The sequence below is a fragment of the Cyprinus carpio genome, chromosome A3, assembly GCF_018340385.1.
Source record: "Cyprinus carpio isolate SPL01 chromosome A3, ASM1834038v1, whole genome shotgun sequence".
NCBI classification, from domain to species: domain Eukaryota; kingdom Metazoa; phylum Chordata; class Actinopteri; order Cypriniformes; family Cyprinidae; genus Cyprinus; species Cyprinus carpio.
Genome location: NC_056574.1, coordinates 30,771,239 through 30,794,231, shown reverse-complemented (window position 1 = coordinate 30,794,231; position 22,993 = coordinate 30,771,239). Strand labels below are relative to the sequence as shown.

Sequence of the window (22,993 nt, the reverse complement as noted above, 5' to 3'; positions counted from 1 at the left end):
TTATAGCCTATAGCCTGTGTATGCAGTGCTCATTCCTGTTATCTCTGGGAATCAAGGTAATGTTGGTGTTCCCTTTCGAAATGGACTCTCACGTTGTGTAATGCTAAGGTGAATGAGTCTAATAGCGGTATATGCTATATATGTATATATAAAAGCACAGAATGAAAACTTCTCTGTTAACCCAGCCCCAAAGCACCTGTAGTGAGGGTCCTAAGGAATCATAAGCTAATAAGGGCATAACAGGCCTTAACTCAGTGAGACCCAGGCCACAAGACCGTTGTCTTTAGCAACAATAGCCCTTTCCACTATATACGCCACTGTGAGCCCACTGCAGTGGCAGTTCTACATTGAATTACACCCTGGGTGCGACCCCCTTAAAATAAAATAAAATAAAATGATATTTTATATATGTTATGCTGTGTCCTCTGTAGTGGACACTAGAACTCAGTTGTTTAAAACATAAAATGACATGAAATTATATGTATAGGCAAAAACAATTGGAGTTTTTTTTCAATCACCAATAAGTTTTTGGGTTTCAGGATTTTTTTTTTAACCACAATTTGTATAAAGGTGAATCTCATCTATGTTATGAAAGATATAATGGAATGAATTGATACACCATTTTACTTTATGCAATATGTGGGTTAAATGGCCATAAATTAATATTCCCATGCAATGTATCTATACACGGTATCTAATTTGCATATTAATGTGTTCTTGGAGCAACATTTAATGAAATAATAAGTGTAATAATTGGAGTAACAATTGGCAACATTTTAATAATAATATCTAATAGGAATATTGATGTATAATTTATTTCCATATTCACTTTTTGTGTCTCCCAAAATGCCTGATAAACATGATTAAAGTCCTGATGTCCTCTACAGTGGACATGTATGAAATCAATGCCCTGTTCTGTAACAGAAAGTCATTGTTTGATTTGAAACCCCATATCGTTTTGACATAACGTCTGAGATGTTGGTTTATAAAATACAATTTGAAAAGTACTCCGATTTAAATTATAATTACACAGATTTGAAAATTTTGTTGGCTAATTACAGGGCCCAACGTTAACCCAACTGATGGAAATAAATAATGACTGAACTTGTAACAGTTTTTTGCAAAGCACAATATAATGGTGAAATTAGATCTTGTGTTTGTTGAGTTAAAACCAAATTATTGTTGTATAAGCATAGCAAGCATCATAGCAAAAAGGCTTAAAAACTTAAGAGTTATACCCACCATTTTGTTTTATAAGTTTATTAATGATATGGGTAATGTGGTTATCATACAGAGAGAACAAAGTTGCATACCTTTATCTTTTGCTCATTTCTCCTCTTCTTCTTTTCTTTTTTTTCTAAATTGGGCACCTGATGGCTTTGACCTTTTCCTGTCCATCTCTTGGTTTATTTGGCACTCGACAATCAACAGATTCCCCATCCACCCCCCCCAACACTGTCACTCACGACCAGAAGTCAAGACTAAACCAAGTCACCTTGGTGACCACATAATCGTTTTGTATTACCTATTATTATTAGCCATTTCACATAATTCAGAAAAACAAAAATGTGTAGGAACTATAGGCCTGTATTTATAATATTATGAATGAAATGTGTGTTATTTGGAAGAAAGTCGAGGTTGGACTGACTTTAGCCCATTAATTCAATTAGAGTATTGGTCTATACAGTGGACCTTGTCCGTTCCATTTGGGAGAGACCCAGAGGTGAACTGTTCCCCGCGCCAGGTCCCACTCCCCTTTCCCCTTCTCACACAGCTTCTGTGCACGGCATCTTCTCAGCAAGGAGGGGTGCCAATTTGCCAATTCCCCGCACAGTGAAATGATCAATAAGAATAGAAAACCGCTCATGCCGCCCCCCCATGTACTATGTAAAAGTGTTGCACCAGGCGGCTCCCCGGTTCATCCCGTCCCAAAAACCGCTACTGGCCCACTGAGGTGTAAGCCAGGGCTATAGCATCAACTATCCAGTGGGATTTATCTCTGCTTTGTAATTGGCAGCCCTTTAGAGCAGCCTCCAAAGCACACAAATAGCTGCTCTGATTGACAACACTGGCTAGAGCTCTCCACATTAACTCTGAGGGCCTGGACCACTCAGAGTAAATTAGGACCCTGCTCATTCTCCCAGTTAGGAAAAGCTAAAAGGGTGATAACCTGTGCTCCAAACAGAGTGGAGAGAACCTTGGGTACATAGCCATGTCTTGGTTTGAGGATGACTTTGCAGTCGTTAGACCCAAACTCAAGACAGGAAGGTCTTATTTAAAGTGCTTGCAGGTCACCTACTCACTTGACCAACACTAATCTTAATCGACAGGGGCCATAGGCCTGCCGACTGAAGTGGCTCAAATGGAGGGCCTTGAGTGGCCCTGAGGACTGTGGACAAGTCCCAAGTCAGAACAGTATGAGGAAGAGGCAGATTCGATCTCCGAGCTCCACTCACTTAACGACCTGGGGTGCGTTTCCCAAAACCATAGTTGCTAACCTGTTAGCAACTTAGTTTTTTTTTGGTTGGGAATTTGAATTTGAATGTTTTAGTTTGCTAACTTAGTTAGCAACTATGGTTTTGGGAAACGCACCCCAGGTTGATTTTGCCTACTGTCTGGCCAGCCCTGAGGGTGTGATTTACCGCTATAGCTGCCACATATACTTTAAGTGTGGACAGGGTGCGCCCCTTATCCAGCAGCTCTTGTAAAAAGGTTAAAATGGATGATATGTCACATAAGGATGGATCTTCATTCCGGACTGTACACTAATCAGAAAATACAGACCATTTGAGGGCATAGACAGGGGCATAAATTTCATCTAACAATTGAGGGGGACAATAAACATAAAATTTCTCAAGAGGAATTATTGAAGGGGACACAAATAACCCAACTAAAATTGTACTTGTAAGGATATACTTGTAAGGACCTCTGCCCTCCTGAAGATCTCCCAGATCATCTGAATCTTTTAGTGATGGCCTCTCCGTTCTCCTGTAGACACTGCCCCAGGACAGCATGTCCGCTCCCTGGTTCAGTGTGCCCGGCACATAAACTATATATATTACTGATTCTCAGTTTGTTTTAGTCTTAATTTCAGACAATCACTGCAAACTGGAACAGTTCAGCTGTGGAGACAAACACAAGTTGTCTGAATGGTGCGGATGAAGATGGCTGTGGTGAGTGAGATTTCTTTACCCAAATCACCTTCATGGGATATGTAATGACGGCACTGATGAAAATGATGGAATGAACCAGAGTGATCCTTCTCATGTGATAATGTAAATATTTTAACTAATTAAATTTTATAATTATACACCATTTACTCCGCTAAGACAATATAACAAAAATGGCAATTAAAATGTTTTTGTTAAATTATTTATGCATCATTTAACTAATATTATAAAAGGAGAAAAATGCATTTCTTATCTGATGATGCACTTAAAGTAAAAAAAAGAGTCTATATAAACTCTGTATGACTTTATTTCTCAGAATTGGATTTTCATATCTCACAATTGCCAGTATTTCTTGACAATTTTATCAGTCACAAATGTAGTGTGTGTATATATGTATAGATAGATAATAGTAATTTACTATTTTATAAGTAGTAATTACAATGCAAATAATTTAAAAACACAAGGCTTGGACCATGATATCAGAGAAAGTTGTCAGGTAACATTCTCCTCTCTCTTGATAACATTAGTCAATCATAAGCCAGAGCCAAACAGCACAGAGTAAAGGTAAGTTGTGGCAAGTGGAAAGGCATGGAATACATGGAAAGACCCTCCAAGCCACATTACTATGAAGAATATACTGGACAAACAAGTATGAAGTATTGACATTGGAAATGATAAAACTAAAATAAGAAATACAACAACTTAAATAAGAGACAACTAAACTGAAGCTGGAGCTACGCAGTCTCGGATATGGAGTGTAGATCTCACTGAACATTGTCCAAGAATGAATTCATCAGTTAATATATGCTGAGGGTGTTTCTTAATTTCTTTAAGTTATATAGTGTTCCTGCAAGACATTTCTACATACTAATCTGAATAAAACTCACTGCTATTACAGTACTTTCACCAAAATGTGTTTGCTTTTATGAATTTTTCAGGGAAAAAAGGAGTTGGGTTTGCCAAAAAAGAAACCTTATTGCAAATTAGCTACTAACTGATAACATGCAAATGGATCCAGTTGCTAAAGCATTGCTAAGATGATGGTTGTTTACTGGAAATGGAGAAACAGAAGGCAGTGTGTTCTTTGTATTTATTGTGCAATGTTTCTTTTTGAACACAAGGTGGTGGTGTTAGTGTTAGTCAAAGCTAAACTTCCCTGACTGAATGGGTTGTATGGTTTACCACACATGTTTCCGGCTGATACCTTAGAAATTAACTTTTTTTCAGGTTAATGTTATATTAGTAACTGATTTTTCTCCTAATATATTTAAGTAATTTTTCATATACTGCAAGCCCTAAATAGAATCTCCCGTGCCTATAAACACTATGAACACCTCTTAATTACTTAATTATGCTTTGACACCTTAATTTCTCTCACTGTTAAGTCATATAATTACATGATTAGCCTGTTCCAGTTTTATTATGATGTTGGATACATTGTGAACATTTCCAGTGAAATGCTTCAGTTCACTATGAAGACCTCGAAACATTCCATTCAAATCTGTAATATGACTTGGAGCTGAAACTGGCTGAACTCCAAAAATAAGTAGCCAGACAGGAAGATCCATAATGGAAACAGTTGAGAGGCCATGGAAACCCTAAAGGAGTTACAGAAGCTTACTGTATATATATATATATATATATATATATATATATATATTAGGGCTGTCAAATGATTAATCACGATTAATCACATCCAAAATAAAAGTTTTGTTTACATAATATATGTATGTGTACAGGGTATATTTATTATGTATATATAAATACACACACATAAATTATATATTTAGAAAATATTTACATGTATATACATTTATATATTTATATTCTTATATTTTATATTATATATAAATATATTTAATATATAAACATAACATATTCTTCTTAAATATATACATGCATGTGTGTGTGTATTTATATATACATAATAAATATACACAGTATACACACATATATTATGTAAACAAAACTTTTATTTTGGATGTGATTAATCGTGATTAATCATTTGACAGCCCTAATATATATATATATATATATATATATATATATATATATATATATATATATATATATATATATATATATATATATATATATATATATACATATATATATATATATATATACATATATATATATATATATATATCGTTCTTTCTATTGTTCATTCTATTTTATGTTCTGTATACCTGTCTATCTATCATTTGTCTGTCATTCAGGAAAACTATTTCTTACACTATGGCTGGATTTGCTCATGGGCGTTTTGGTGAAACAGACAACAGAAGGCGCATTATGTGTTCAGTTATGCACTCTAGTTTAACTGTAATTGATTTCGTAATATCTGTATTTTATTCTTTGACATTATAGAGGGCTTTGTGTTCAAAAATGTGAACAGTTCTTAGTCAAATACATGATTTTGTGCTGTAACACAATAGTGTGTGCTAAAACCAAAGGAGGTCAATACATTTTATTTGTACTGTATATGCAACTGATCGAGGACTAAGTTGATGTTTGCACATGCTAACTAAATAGCCTGACTTGCTCAAAGGCCACCTGTTACTCGTAGCGCAAGGTCTGGTGATAATGTAAGGTGTGGCAAATGAGCTTATCAGTTCAACATTTCCCCCTGAACACCTATGACACACACACACACACACACACACACACACACACACACACACACACAAAACATGCCCAGGTCACATTTCATTCCGAAATTAAAAGCATTTTTGCTTTGACCCAGTGCTGAAAACATTCTAGACTGTGATTGGTGGTGCTTTATATTCAGTATGACTGGATTCGGTTGTACTGTATCGTATCAGGTGGTGGGGGAGGCCTGCACACTCTTACAAGAACACCAGCACCCTGAGAACATAGAGACCTTATTGATAACCCCCCACCCCCTTGGACGGGATGTCGTCATAATCAGCAGTTAGGGCGAGAGATTTTGACCAGTGTACTGTGGGAGTTTGCTTAAAAAATATGTTAGTTAGTCATTTTGAGTTTGTTCCAAGAGAGTCTGTGAGTTCTGTAAAAACGTTTTGTCAGCTTAAACAAGTGTGTTATGTAGTTTTAACTTAGTTTTGCATGCAAGGCAAGACAGAGAATAACACTCAACATCTTTTAGAAAGGCAATGCTGTTACTATAAACAAACTAAGGTCAAATGTTCAGAATGTGTATAGTGACAAAAGCATGATGGACACATTATACTCTCAAACAAGCGTGAAAACGCAACTGAGGTACTCATACTTTCTATTTTAGTTTAATTACTGATACAGGATATTGCTTCTGAAGCAGAGTTGTTTTCCCCTCATTTTTCTTGCTTTAACATTGATTTTTGTTTAGAGTTTGGAACCTGCTGGAGACACAAAACATCTGAAAATCCAACTTATACACCCAACTATAGTACAAATGACTTGTTTTGTTGAAAGAATTTCTGTTTCTTTGTTTTGATAAGTTGGTAAGCTCCCCAGAAGATGCGGTTGAGATGAGTGGTGGGTGGCAGAGTGACAGATCCGGTTTCCGATTGGGTTTTGTGTAGGTTTTTTTCAGATAAAAGGATAAGAGCATTCACCTTCACCTGCCCTCCACACAAACAATAGACTTTTTTTTTTGCATACCTGCTTGTTGTATCTCTAAAATAGGTGCTTATGTACCTCAAAAATTCTGCCTGAAAGTGATTTTTACAGTATTTTTTTTTCAAAGCCAGGCAGTTTTTATACTACATTACCTTTCAAAGGTTTTAAAGAAATATACCTTTATTCAGCAAGGATGAATTAGGTTGATCAAAAGTGACAGTAAATCCATTTATAATGTTACAAAAATTTCTATTTCAAATAAATACTGTTTGTTTTTTAATTTCTATTCGTCAAAGAATCCTGCAAAAAATGTATCATGGTTTCCTCAAAAATAGGAAGCAGCACAACTGTTTTAACACTTATAACTAAAATGTTTATTGAGCAGCAAATCATTATATCAGAATGATTTCTGTGGGATCATGTGACACTGAAGACTTATGTAATGTAAGATGTATGTAAGAGTAATGATGCTTTGCATCACAGAAATAAACTGCATTTTTAAATAGAGCAAAATAGAAAATGATTATTTTAAATTGCAATAATATTTCACAATAATAATGTTTTTACTGTATTTTGATCAAATGCAGCCTGTGCGAGCATTAGAGACTTACCAACCACAAACATTTGAATGCTAAATCACATGATATTTGTACATATTTTTTTTTTAATTAATTAATTTATTTATTTATTTATTTTGGAGTATACTCATTCTGACTTTACGACTACATTTTTATGGCTACAGATGTTTTTTGTTTTTGTAGATTGGCAGCCACTGTGAAGCTACTACAATGTTTGTATTGCTTTGATCTGAATGATCATGTGTGATTCCCATCAAAGACCAACACAGAATTTAGCAGAACTGGTTCAAGGGGCCACCAGCTCCAACTTGCAAATATTTTCCCCTTGTACCAAAGTCAGGGAAAGTCTGTTTATATTTTATGATCTGCTTTAAGCAACTTAACATTATTTCTGGCATTCCAGGACCAAACATGCCTGTAGAGGAAAATCTTGACCTCAATTACTAAACATTAAATCTAAACATTAAACTACAGCCAGGGCTTGAGCTGAGGGGGGATGTGGGGATGGCATCCCCCTGGTTGAAGAAAATTACCAAAAGCATCCCCTCAGTAAAAGCACCATCCCCGCTTACCATCCCCTTTAGATTTATAACGTGTATTATGTAAAACTTAACATGCAAATTAAATGTTAAAATGATCTACTAAATGATAATTCACAAATAACAATCAGAACTTGGTTCTGTAACAAGATGCTCACGAGCAGAAGCTCGTTTTTGGTTCAAGCGCAACTTTTGAATTTCTTTAAAAAGAAGACAACATAAAAGGTATGATTTTACCTTCACTAGAATTGAAAAACATTCCCCTGACATAATGTTATTGTGCTGTATGTGTAACTGTGAGGGATTGAGAGACGATAGGAGAGCTGACTTTATCAAGTCACCGACTTTGCAGAAACCAAACAAAAACATGTCTTGTATGGAGGACTAAACCTGCAAAAACAATAAATAAATAAATAAATAAGCAAATAAATAAATAAATCTGTGTATAAATACACATATTCATGTTTAAATACATATATAAATAATTAAACGTGTGATTAAAGTAGTCAAATAAATTAAATAAATTGGGGGCCAAATGGAAAATGGGTAAGGAAATACTATACTCATCCTAACTGTTTTCTGTTAATCACTCATTTATTTCTAAATGTAGTTTCACATTTATTTTTCCTCTGCACAACATGCTAATGAGGTGTCAACCATGGACTTGGTCGGTGGTGTCATAGCAGGGGGCGTGGCTTTCCCTCTGACAGGAAATACATGTAAATCCAGTATAGCCCACTTAAAGTCACTTTTGCAGTTCAACAAAGCAAAATACATAGAAAAACTGAGCCGTATTGTCCGTACAGTATCTGTGACTTTACAAACGTCCCAACGGAAAGGCCAGAGGTGTCATTTCCCGACGGTCGAGATTCGCAAATCTAGGGGCCGTCTCTAAAGTTCAAGTTACATTATGACATTGGTATACACTTTTCTAACTTCAATAACATTTGAGCAAAATGACTTAGTAACACAACCAGCTGTGAAGTGTTCATGTAGTTCTCAGTTATAATGCACACCTTTTAGATTTTTGATATTTATGAAAAACATCTGTCAAATCATATATAAATATGTTTATTTCACTACTGAATGGGTTCAAACACAAAATATATCATAATTTAAAGCTCAATAGCATTTGAGGAGAATGACTTACAGAAACACAACCAACTGTGAAGTGTTCATGTAGGTCTCTGTTATAATGCACACCTTTTAGAATTTTTATATTTATTAAATTAAACTGTAAATTCATATCTACACTGTAAGAGTCTAGAGAATAGTACTGCACTGATTTGATTGATTTTGAGTTAAAAACCGAGGACTAGACACAAAAATATTTTTTTTGTAAATAATTTCAAATACAAATCAAATTCAATAAAAACTTACTTTTATATATTCCACTGTCTAGGTTAATAATTATCAAAAACAAAATGTTGAACATTTGCATTAGGACAACTATAAATGTGTCATTTTATAATATGTTCTTTACCTTGTGTACCCAAAGTCCTAAAATCCTAAAAGAAAAAAGCCCATAATGTCTCTCAAACCTGTGTAAAATGATGCATAATTTCATTCTAATTAAGTATGCAAAATTTAAGAGAGATTGGGCAAGAAAAAAATAACACTATAATAGTTATAAAAGTTAAACACAGTGTTGTATGAGACATTGCATGATGGCAGCATAAGACCACCAATGGGCTCATTCAACTAACTATGACAGTACTGTTCATAGGTTTGATGGATTCAAGCTTAAATATTATAAAATCACTGTTAGTCTAAGTTTACCATTTTGTTCATACAGACACATCAGTTTTTACAATTATGACAGATTTTGATTACAGTGAAATCTGAAAATGACATCTTAACTCTTTAAAAGAGAAGACTTGCAATAAGTATAGTGTCACCTATCATTTATTTCAAATACCTATATCTGCAATAAAATGTGTGTGCATGTAGGTCTGTGCATGTGTGTGTGTCTCTCTCTCTGTGTATGTGTAAGCATGCTTATTGAGTATTAATATAATAGTTTAACCATTTCATTTTTGTGTGTATGTGTCTGTGAGCCTATTCTCCATTTTGGTTGGCCTAGACCCTAAAAGCATACCACCTTAAAGGCCTTAAAATGCTTGAACCCCGGTAATTGCTGCTTGCAGCTATATATTTTTTTGTGTGTTTGTTTTTTTTCATTGATGTTTAATGGAACTGCTAATTTGACAATTTGTGTATATAGCTTTACAGTAACTTAAAAGTGAACCAAACCAATTACAGTAAACTTTACAGTATAACAGTATATTTTCTGTTGTTTTCTGTTGCATTACTCGAGAAAAGACCAAAACATTAACACAATAATAAACTATTTTACAGTTAAAAATTATTTTACTGTAAACACATTTATGGCAAGTTAAATGACACTCTAAAATAAAATAAAAAAAATACACTAGATTAGATTCCTTTATTGTCATTGCACAGAGTACAACAAAATTAAGTATTTGTGCCATACAATAAAATTACAGTAAGTTACCAGAAAGAAAATGCTGCCTTTAAGTGGACTATACTGGATTTACATGCATTTCCTGTCAGAGGGAAAGCCCCGCCCCCAGCTATGACATGCCCCACTGAGGAAAAATAAATGTGAAACTACATTCAGAAATAAATGAGTGATTAAAAGAAAAGAGTTCAGATGAGTTTAGCATTTCCTATTTGCCCACCAATATATTTAATTTATTTGGCTACTTTCATCACACGTTTAATTATTTATATATGCATTTAAACAAGAATGGGTGTATTTATACACACATTTATTTATTTATTTGCATATTTATTTATTTATTGTTTTTGCAGGTTTAGTCCACCATAGTCTTGAGAGTCCAAAAGCATTCACTGCGCGATGAAGTCTATTAGAACACAGGTAAAATAACCATATAATTCAAGCAATTAAAAAAAAAAAATACCCATGTATGTTTTTATATTCATTGCACAATCAATGTACTTTTCTGAATATCAGTAGTACTATTAATTTTATACAACAGTGCATACATAGTAACGCGGTGTTTCGTTCCTTGAATGAATCAGTTTTTGAACGAATCAAGTGAGCCAGTGATTCAACGACTCATTCAGATGGACACTTTCCCTGCGTCCCAGTGTGCATACTATCCAGCCTATCTGCCCTAAATAGTATTGAAAATGACTAATATCACATAAAATGTAGAATGGATAGTATGCACACTGAGACGCAGGCTTGTTTCGTTTCTAATCGAATCAGCCGTTTTGAACGAATCGTTTGATTTGAACGATTCAATAAATCATTTATCAAAACAGGGGTTTGCTCCCACCTACAGGTGATTTTATTGTCATCATTATTTATCTATGACAGGCCTAAACCAGCCAAGGCTTCAGCACAAAAGCACATTTAGCAAAATATTGTTTAATTATCAGTATTGACCAAAATTCCTCCATTTCAGGCCCAAGAAGTAAAAAAAAAAAAAGCTTATTTATTTAATAAAGCTAATTATTAATTAAATAAAATCCTTTTTAAAAATTAGACACATTTTGTAATCATTATGTAGAATGAAAAAAGAAACTGACCACACCATCCCACCTGAATTTTTTTTTTTTTTACAATTCGACCACTGGCTACAACGTCATGAAATCTATTCAAGACAGGACAGGACAGCAGTGGCCTGTTTTGTAGCTGAGCCAGTGCTGGGTTAAGAAGACTGTGTTCTGATGACGTTTGGGCTACTAGTTCAAGGCTACACATCGAGTCCTTTATCCACAGTGTTTTTACATCACAGCGAATTTCCAGTTAACCATTAGATAATGTGTCCACAGTATTTATAAACCATAAGATAAATAAAAATGTTATATTATTCAGTTCCATTTTTTATAAAAGGTGTCTAAATGTTGTTTTAAGTTATGTTTTAAGCTATGCATCTGTATAATAATCATAAATAGTCTTCTGAACTCAAAACACAGATAACTGAGGAAGAATTTACTGACAAGCAAGTCTATAATGTGTTTATGACTGCGGCTTTCCTTTACTCTAATTCTACGCATGTGACCTTTAACTTAGTCTTTATATTCCAAATGTGTCACGGTCACAGAAATACGGATGTGGTTTAGATTTATGATATATTATTTAGTTTTATGACTTCTGTCAGCCTTGAGAGCTAGTTTGGCAGGGTAGAGCAGATGTACATGTTTGCAATGTCTTAATTGCTACAGTTTATCAGATCAGTCATCCCTTTTTTCGCATTGTTATTGTTTCCCCACATGAGTGATGCGCAGGTAATTGCTGGAGTTTTCTTAATCCTCTTCTACCTAGAAACTTGTGGAGCAGAATTGTTTGGGATGGGCGTGGACTGCGTTTGACCACGCCCTCGATTGAGCAACTCTTAAATCACACCACCGAATTCCGAACACGTCACGAAGCCCCGCCCACTCTACGCATCCATTCAACACAACACAAATATCTGGGTGCACCTCTTCTAAAGTATACATTTCCCCTCAGCGTCAGATGAACAAGAGTGCATCTGCTTTATCAGAACTATTTATTTAATACAAACATCCACAATAAAAACCTGACCTACACAACAAACAGAAAAGTCAGGGGCTTTAAGCAGCTCATTGAGAGACTATGGAGAGCTCATTAACACTTTTACTGGCAGTTACTTTCTTCTGTCCTGCTCAAACAGGTGAGTACACCAGTCTCTTTAGGAATCTTTAATGATCATAATTATTTTAATTAGTATATAAATCAATTTAACCCATATAGAGATTGTTTTCAGTATCCTTCACTTGTAAAGTGCCATTCAGATAACATATTACGCTTACTTTATATATGATTTGTGAGTTATATTGTAATTTTAAAAGTGGCTAATCTGGTCTATAAAATTGAATCAACCAAAGAAAAAATAAATAAATAAATAAATATATATAATTGTTTAATATAGTCAATGTAGCCTATGTATATGTATATTCTGCATTAATGAATCCATTACACAATACAGTATTTCCCTTTATGCATGACGTTAACTTAATTCCTTCCTGCTTTTTGGCTCCTATAATGTTTATAGAAATATATCCTGAAATGTTGTATTTCAAAGCTGTTATTGCTTTCTACAGAATGCAAACCATTACATAGTTCGCTTCTGTTTTGCTCAACTGGAATTCTCCAACCTCACTAAGCAGGACAAATCACAGTATTGCCTTACAGTAACCACATGTGTCTATACTGTCCATGTCTGCTATAGGGGCCTCATTCCATAGTATTTTCGCACACATGCCTTTCCCAGAAGTTCTAAATCATTTACAGTGTATGATGTCACAAAGACCGTAGTAGTAGATTCGTGGCATGAGGAACTGGCTTCCCATGCAAACCTATTTTCTACCAAAAAGATGCATTACCTATCTTACCTAAGGTTTAAAGGAGACACAATTTCTATGATTATGTTGTTTGGTATCTCAGTGTTGGTTTGAAATGTTTGAGTCTTGTTGGATTGGTACTGGTGTAGATTTAAAGTTTTTGCAAAGGAATACTTGAATAGCACAGCACAGCACAGCACTGCAGAAAAAAAGGTATAAAAATCATTAAAACACAATGAAACCATATAGAACTGTCTTCATTAGTGGAGAAGGTGTAGCTATGTTTGGGTGTGATTGCAGTTATGTGGTCATAGATAGGCTTATATCTCTAGATTATGCTTAGAAATAATTTGTTCTTGGAGCTTTTTGGACTGTGCTACATAAAATTAAGCTGATAGTTCAGTATGTAAATAACCACAATTTGACTTTAGGTTCAGTTAAGTGAAACAGGTTTTACTATGTGGGAAAATATGTACTAGGTCATGTTTCACCTCAAAATACATGCATTATAATAATTGCTGTTGGTGATAACAGCAAACTTAATAGCCTTGAAGTCAGGCTTTTCATTATGCAAAATTAAATTTCTAATTTCTTTATAATTTTTTTATTTACTTATGTATTTAATTTTGATTGTGAAATGTAACCTATTCCTGGCAAAACACCCTATTCAAGGCAAAACATTACGTTTGAATTAATCAATGAAACCAGAAAAGATCGCCCAGACATAAAAGATGTAAGATGTCAACCCAAGGTCATAAACAGGTTTATATCAATGGAAGGATTGTCTTTAAATACTGATAAGACCTGTCGACATTTACATTTGAGTAATCATTAATCATTTTCTGTTTGCATTATAAAATAGAATGATCCAACTCTGAATTCTGATTGGATGAGTCAAACTGCAAGGTGTTGTAAAACGGTCGCTATAAAGTTAATATTTTTCTATATTAATGGGTGAAGTTGCTACGCTGCTTGGCAACAGAATACGGAAAGACTAATGAACTTTCTGATGATTCATTTTAAATATTATAAATATTTATCCAATAATATGTTATATTAATTGTTTTTTGAATATATCTGTTTTTTTTTCTTACAAAAGTAATAAGCCACTTAAGGTTGTGTTAAAGTGATTTTGCTACTTTGTTAGTAAAAAAAAAAAAAAAAATAGCATAAAGGTTCAAATTGTAATAATCTTGGAATTATTTCCCCAATGTCACAATTATGAATTTAAATCAGTGATTGAATTCATTTGCGACCTCCACGTTTGTTTTCAGAAATAGCTGTCCCAGATCCATTGAGCTGTGGGCTTAAGCCATCAAAAGGCCATTATCAACACATCATTATCCCCCTGGCAACTATGAATGCTAACTAATGAACGTCACAGGACTCTTCCACTTCTGCTTGAATAACACTGGGTGGTTAGGGAGAGTGTCTTTAGGTATCTTTGATTGATTATCAATTTAAAGGTTTTCTACTACTTCAATTAAAATCCGGCCATTGTTGCTTCCAGCCAGTGTCAAGAGCATGTTTCTTTTTGTTTGTGTATGACATAAATGGTGATGGAGCTGTCTTTAAGATCATTGGAGTCATGTTTCTCAGAGCTAGAAGACTGCACCTTACTGGCATTGACACCCATACAGGCTCTTTTAGATTACAAAGCAGGAAAAACTTGACACCATCTTTGTACATACATGTCACAATCAGTAAATCATGCCTGGGTGTACCAGGATAACATAGTTACCAGTGTTAGCACTAGATTGTGCACACTGATATGCTACCATGTTAAGGCTAAGGTGAAAAGCAAAAGTGATTCAATCAGTTCTCGATCTCTAGTACTTTAGCTTGTTATCTCTGTGACCTCAAATGACTAAAATAACATGCTTAGTGTGTTGGATAATGTGTCACTTATGTGAAGCATCACTTATGTCTATATCTGACAGGTGTTTTCACTTGTGAACCACGGCAATATCAGTGCGGCAATGGAAAGTGTATCACATCAAGATGGGTATGTGATGAAACTGATGACTGTGGTGACGGCACTGATGAACTTCCTGCTGCCTGCTGTAAGTGTTCCTCCATCTAAGATAAGTCAGTTTTCCTGAAGAGAAAGTATGTTGGTGTAACATTAATGATGCTAGGTGCAAATGATGTAAATGTGGTTAACCGTGTTAATCCATAGAGGAAAATTCTACAATCTTATTGGATAAAGAAATGTATACAAAACTCCTTTTTCCTTTTTGTGGTCACAGGTTAAAAAAATGAATTCCCTAAACTACCCTAAAGGAGGTGGTAGGGAGTTTTAAACAAGCTATCACTGATAATAAAATGCATTATTTTGAACATTTAAAAAAAAAAACATTTTGAGATTATGCATTTTACATTTAAGAGTGTTATTACATTTTTAGTGATGTTAACAACTAAATGAGCGCTAGGTTATCTAAGTGTAAAAAGGTCATATAAATGTAAAAATAAGCATGGACAATTAAAGGGGTCCTATTATGCTCTTTTACAAAGTCTTGATTTTGTTTCAGGGGTGTACTAGAAAAGGCTCTCATTTGTTCGAAAAACACATTATTTTTCACATATTTTACATTATTACAACACTTCTCTCCCCAGTCTGGAAAAAACGGCTCGAATAGTTCCTGTATCAAATGAAGGCCCGCCTTCTGAAATACGAAATGTGCTTTGATTGGTTAGCTGGGTCAGTGTGTGTTGTGATTGGCAGCACTCGGCGCCTGGTCGGGAAATGTCATGCCTCTTACCATAGCTGCCTGCTCCGAGCTTCAGTGTAAAGCTTCACCCCTAGCTAGGCACCACTCATATTTTCTTCAGAAAATGTAAAAATCTTATTTTTCCCTCTCTTTTCAGTGGCCAAGACCTGCAGACCCAGTGAATTCAGCTGTGGTGGGCGACTCAACCAGTGTGTGCCAAAGAGCTGGAAGTGTGATGGCAAAGCAGACTGTGAGAACGGTGCAGATGAGGAAGGCTGTGGTGAGTGACATCTTGAAGTCATGTGTATCTTCATGATGCTGCCAGTGTGCATGTATGTTTAAAATCTCCATCACCACTTATAGCTCCTCGACAGTGTCGGGATGGCGAGTTCAGCTGCGGCAACAGCCAGTGTGTGAGTGCCGCGTTTGTGTGTGATGATGAGAGAGACTGCGATGATGGCAGTGATGAAGTCTCCTGTCCACCCACCACGTGTGGCTCCAGCTCCTTCAGGTGCAACAATGCACAGTGTGTGCCTCGACTGTGGGTATGTGATGGAGATGCCGACTGTGCCGATGGCTCAGACGAATCGCCTCAGAAATGCAGTCCAGGGACGCCTAAACCTTCCAAAAATCCCTGCTCCTCTATGGAATTCCATTGCGGCAGTGGAGAATGCATACACAGTAGCTGGAAATGCGACGGGGGAGAAGATTGCTTGGATCACTCAGATGAGAAAAACTGCTGTAAGAAATAAGACTTGTTGATGTTACATTTGCCAGTTTATCCTAGCTGCTATTCTTAAGGGAATGTTCCAGGTTCAATACAAGTTAAGCTCTTTCGAACTCAATACAGATAATCTTTGCAAGGTACACACAAGGATACCAGGAAGACTCATTCTTTGAATAGCAGTACCACGACTGAAAAGATGATAAAGACAACTTCACAGTTCACATTTAATATAGAAGGATACATATACACATGTTAATAGAAAACACTAGATTCACATTTCTACTTTTAAGCCATCAGAAATGTCTTGCCCCTTAAGGGTTCCATTATAAATGCATTACTGTAAACTTTTTCCAGTGGTAATTGTCTGTCCACACTGAATGCAAAATCAAAAAATGCAATGTTTAATGTACAGCTATTGGGAGCAGGATTGTAGACCAATGAGATTTCACGTGGGCAGGGCTACACAGCATAAATAAAAACCAAGCAATCGATAAATTGGAAGCTGGTCACAGTCACAGCAGATATTGCTTTGCTTCTCACTTTGTTACAACGTAACCTTAAAAGCATCAGTTGCCATTTTATCCTCAAGACATAAATAACTATTTTTCTTTTTCCATATGAACAGCCTTGCCCACATGCCGACCGGATGAGTTCCAATGTGGTGACGGATCTTGCATCCATGGCAGCCGGCAGTGCAACCACGTATATGACTGCAGAGATTTAAGTGATGAGCTGGGTTGTGTTAATGGTGAACCATACAAATTATGCCTTTTACACAAAACTGATATGCAAAATATATGCTTTAGGTGTTATTCTGATGTGTCTAACTTATATTTCTCCTTTCTGATTTTCAGCAACCCATTGTGAGCCACCACACAGGTTTAAGTGCCGCAGTGGTGAATGCATCAGCATGGAAAAAGTTTGCAACAAGCAACGGGACTGTAGGGATTGGTCCGACGAGCCATTACGAGAATGTGGTAAGTAAAAACAGCATTCAAAGAGGTGCATTGCCTAGAAATTCATCTGAAGCCAACCTGTGGTACAGTATGTGATTTTCAAATTCACAGATTCTAACGAGTGTGTTTACAACAATGGGGGCTGCTCTCATATCTGTAATGACCTGAAGATTGGTTACGAGTGCCTGTGTCCTACTGGTTTCCGATTGGTGGATAAGAGACGATGTGAAGGTAAGAAACTGAAATTGGTTGCCATACTGAATCATCAGGAAATCTGGTCATATTACGCTCCACAGACCTTGGTCCAGATCCAGTTCAAAGAATGCTTTCATTTGGACCTTAAAATTATTTGCTTTTTCTAAGCTGGAAATAAGGTTAGAAAGTCCATGCTGTTGCTGCCAGTCAATTCAGTGGCAACAGAATTACCATTTAACCTCAAGCCCACTTTTTTGTTTGATTTCTTCAGACATTGATGAGTGCGCCGACCCAGACACCTGCAGCCAAATATGTGTCAACCAGATGGGAAGTTACAAGTGTGAGTGTGAGGATGGCTACCAGATGGACCCAGCCAGCAAGGCTTGCAAAGCTATTGGTACATCTTTTAAACTTCCAAATAGTCATTTCCCATAATTGCATACTGACAAATTCATACTCACAAACATGGTTCTACAGGAACCATCCCCTATCTATTTTTCACCAATCGCCATGAGGTAAGGAAGATGACTCTGGATCGCAGCGAGTATACACGTGTCATTCCCAACCTGAAGAACGCTGTGGCACTGGATATGAATGTTGCTTCCAGGGAGATCTACTGGTCAGATTTATCCCTCAAAAAGATATACAGGTAAAGAATACATCTTTGGACTCATGGTCAGTCTTGGGTCTCTGAGGATCATTTGCTTGTTACCCAACAGACCAGTGCCTGGTGTCATATTTTGTCTTTCTTTCCCAGAGCACCAATGGATACAGCAGATAACTCCTCCCAACACAGTGTTGTGATTGGCAGTGATTTATATGCACCGGAAGGTATCGCTGTCGACTGGATCCACGGAAACATCTACTGGACAGACAGTATCAAAAAGACCATCTCTGTAGCAACAGCGGACGGAAGCAGGCGCAAGACTCTCTTCAAAGAAAACCTGGCCAAGCCGCGTGCTATTGTTGTCGATCCTATTAAGAAGTATGTCAAGTCCCAGAAACTCTAAAATGTCGAGATAAACTATGTAAGCAAGTGGTTTACTATATTAAATATTCTCCAATTTGTTGTAGCTTCATGTTCTGGACTGATTGGGGCACATCAGCTAAGATCGAGAGAAGTGGTCTTAATGGAGGGGACCGTCATGCCCTAGTTACAGATAACATTGTCTGGCCCAACGGAATAACCCTTGGTATGAACATGTCCACTTACATAACTGTCCACAAAGTGTACTATTTGTAAACTTTGGTCTGACCCATTTTCTTGTCTTGTCCCATGCCTAGACCTTTTGAACCAGCGTCTGTACTGGGTCGACTCCAAACTACACACTCTCTCCAGCATCAGCATGCAGGGAGATGGTCGGCATACTCTGATCATCGACCAGGGCAAGCTTGCCCACCCTCTGGGTCTCACTGTTTTTGAGGTAACACTTTCATACTCCTTTCAAAGATGTTGACCTTGTTCAGGAGGTTACCTGTATGCTCACTCAAGTATTCTCCATCGTCATTTTTAGGAGAAAGTGTTTTGGACAGATGTGAGCAGTAATGCAATTCTAAGTGCAAATCGTATTACTGGAAAAGATATTACAAAAGTTGCCGAACACCTCTCATCCCCAGAGGACATTGTCTTGTACCACAACCTCAAGCAACCGAGTGGTATGTTAGCCATTATATAGCCTTCCATTCAACAGTACCTTCCCAATCACCTTTCAGCAAATTGATTTTCCATCCAAATTGTGAAATAGTCTTCAGTGTAGTTCTGAACGTATTCTGAATGTCTTTCCAGGAATCAACTGGTGCAGGGTCAACAACGGTGGCTGTGATTTCCTGTGCCTGGCTGCCCCTCAAATCAATAGATTCTCACCCAAGTACACTTGTGCCTGTCCAGACAACATGGTGTTGGCCAGAGACATGCGAAAATGTGTTCAAGGCAAGTCAGATTTGGTGCTTGTTGTCAGGACATGGCTAGAAGATTTTTTAATGTAAAATTCCTGCTGATTTCTACATCCAGTGTTTGTGTTTTTATTTTGAACAGCTGTAGTCACAACAGCACCTCCTGCAAGGCCCAAAATAGTTACAACTAGTCGTCCTCAAGTACCTTCAAAGACAACACCAAAACCTGCTGGCCCTTCCACTACCAATGTGCAACCTTCATCTACTCCTGCTCCTGTGATCCCTAACCGACCCACTCAAGCTGTCCCTATCAACCCTTCCCAAACCACAATTAAACTTCCTTTATCCACCCAGACAGGTATGTCTTGCTTTATCCACCCAGACATCATCATCTCTCCCGGTCTTCTCCTTTTCTTAAGCAAATTAGACAAACCCAAGCCCCAACCCTAATCTTAAAACCAATCTCCTGAAACCTTCAAGACGATCTTACAGTTTTACTGAAATGTGTGCAATCTGTTCTACAAGTTTTCTTGAATTCTCCTTAGATGACCACTACGGTATTGATAAAGCTGTGTCTGAATCATCATCTTCCACACCGTTGGCCTTGTACATTTTGCTTCCTCTTGGTGAGTGCTTCAATGCTAATGCTTAAACAAGCAATGTAAAAGCAAAGTGTTGTGTTCTGAAAGTCATAAAAATGTCACAAAGTAACAGAAGTAGCAACAAATCTTTTTTTTCTTCTCCGTATTATGACATACATCCAAGTGAAATCAATTACTGAAAAGGATCAAATGTAGGCTGGTTCTGTTTATTAGTTGTTGATGGTAGCTTAGCAACATGCTAATGGCAAGCTCTATATAAATCAATCTTTAACAGTTATCACTTCTGTTCTCTTCTATTCAGTTGCTTCAAAACTCTCATTCTAATTTGAATGTTTCATCTTTTTAAAGCAATCCTATGTTTGGTTGTGGGTGGTGCTGTGCTGTTCTGGAGAAAATGGCGTCAGAAAAATACTAACAGCATCCACTTTGACAACCCAGTTTATCAAAAGACTACAGAGGACCAGGTGCATCTATGCAGAAATGGCAGTTCTGATGGCTATTTTTACCCACCGGTACAATATACTTTATAAAAAATACTGACTACACAACAACATATTCATGTTCTCCATGTTAGCATATGAGCCTTAGCTAATGTCTTTAAACATTTTACTAATTAAGACTTCTTAGACTACTGTCTGGTATATTAGGTAATTACTGTGTCTAAAAATGATGATGGTCTTATTTTGCTTTCACAGAGACAGATTGTGAGTATAAATGATGAAATATGATGACATTGAGGTCCATGCCAAAACTGACAACGTTTCAAGACAAGAGCCATATTTGAAGTCTTCCGTACTTGGAGGTCAGTTTTGGAGTAAAACAACATCTGTGGAACTGTGGGGAATACAAACCGCTTTTTACGCGAGGCATTTGATGCAAAAAAAAACAAACAAAAAAAAACAATCCAGAGCTGACGGTTGACGCAAGAAAAAATAAATAAAAAATGAAACCTCAGACAACAACAACCTCAGCTTATCAAGGCTGCTTAGCACTTCACTTTATAGAAATTCTACAAAAAAGTATGAATATAGATATATGTTAACAGCACTTAAAAATCAAGGTTTTATTCACATGAGAGGTACATGGATAAGTTATTGTAAATATTGTATGCATTTTAAAGTTTTTTTAAGGAGATTTTTTTTTGCAGGGATCAAAAAACATTGCATGCTATTTTTCCAAAACATTTGTGTAATTTAATTCATAGGTTAATTAAAGATTCGGTCCATTTAAATTCAGCCAGAAACGGACCATTTACTGTCATGAGCTGTGCAGAGTTGGTTTTGCTAATGTTTTATGGGGTTGTTTACACCATTTGCAGTCATCAAGTTCTTATTTTTGTGCCAAAATGGTCAATGTTACTTCTGAAACTGGAAGTTTACGATAAAAAGACTTTGTCCAACAGCAGCTTGATATCTGGCTGCTTTCTAATATGCAGTATTGATATCCAGGTTACTTTACTTTCACTATTATAACGTTCATTATAATATCAGCCAGTGATTCCAATGATTTTTCTATGATTTTACTGCAGTGAAAATGTGGGTGATTCATGCCAGATACTATTCAGGGAGTCAGAGAATGTCCTTCATTTTTATTACAAACATACTGTAATCAAGTTTTTACATTCTCGATGTAACTGTGTAAATAATGTATGTAAATATGTTTATTATGGAGTAATTTGCTTTTGTATTTTTTTTAAGTATGCAGTATTGTATATAAAGAAATGTTTATTTATTTTTTTTAATCTAAAGCTTTGGTTGATAATTGGCTTTACTGTGTACCATGTCAGTTGTTCATTTGTGAAAAATAATTTATCATATGTTTCTGTACATTCTGATTAATCTAGTAATGCATTTTCTGAAAAGCCATTCACAACTGTTCTTGACCTGTGTGTGATCCTAACTTGAAATAAACAATCTGAAGATTTCACTTGACTGTAGTTTTCTGTCATGACACAAACATCATTAGCTTTTCCAGGGCTATTCTTAAATATTAATCCAAATAAAATCCAATATTCAAGTATAGTTTAGAGCTGCAAAGAATGAAACTATTAATAGCTTCAGTAAAATGAAGTTAGAATAAAAACACCAGCCCTATGAGGATCAGTTTCAGCAGATGAGAAGATCAGTGGTTGATTTCTTCCCCAGAGATCTGCTGAATGTATCCCTTCATATGGAGCACATGAGGCCCAGGCTGAAAATGACTTCTGCAAAATAGCAACATCACAAATGTGAACCTTAAGGCCTTATATTACATGTGACCATGCTTAAAAATAAGACCACTTTCCTACTGGAGCGGCCCATAAAACCACAAAGGAATGACATCATTCTAGGAAAAGAGGTGATTTCCAGGAAAGTGAATTCTAGGAAAAGCTCCCAAATGTTTTCAAAACACACTTGCACCACAGGATGACACCATGATATACATCCTGGGAAAAGTGGGCCCTGGATTATTTGGGGCCGGTGTGTGGGTGGACCTCTGTGACCTGTACATGTTTTTGACTAAGGAGACTGAGCAAACCGCTCTGCCTCCAACATGTTTTGTTATCACTCACATTTCTGGCACATCTTTGAGTGTTGTGTGGCTGGCCAGAAAACCAGGCATGGAATGAGGTGGGTGGGATTTCATGTTAGTGCTTCACGGCTTTATTTTGCAGGCAAAGCTCAAAGTGTGCATCGTTGGTGGTAA

The 22,993-nt window shown here is 36.3% G+C and overlaps 1 protein-coding gene across 1 annotated transcript; it reads left to right on the top strand.

Moving 5' to 3' along the window:
- The first annotated feature begins 12,333 nt into the window (after positions 1 to 12,333).
- On the top strand, positions 12,334 to 22,234 carry LOC109059958 (low-density lipoprotein receptor-like). The gene is made up of 18 exons (XM_042729700.1): positions 12,334 to 12,554; positions 15,165 to 15,287; positions 16,093 to 16,215; positions 16,299 to 16,676; positions 17,288 to 17,410; positions 17,517 to 17,639; positions 17,730 to 17,849; positions 18,085 to 18,210; positions 18,291 to 18,462; positions 18,571 to 18,798; positions 18,888 to 19,006; positions 19,098 to 19,237; positions 19,328 to 19,469; positions 19,600 to 19,743; positions 19,849 to 20,064; positions 20,252 to 20,332; positions 20,657 to 20,820; positions 21,004 to 22,234. The coding sequence occupies exons 1-18, from the start codon at positions 12,497 to 12,499 to the stop codon at positions 21,034 to 21,036; spliced, it is 2,613 nt and encodes an 870-aa protein (XP_042585634.1). The 5' UTR covers positions 12,334 to 12,496; the 3' UTR covers positions 21,037 to 22,234.
- Positions 22,235 to 22,993: the final 759 nt, after the last annotated feature.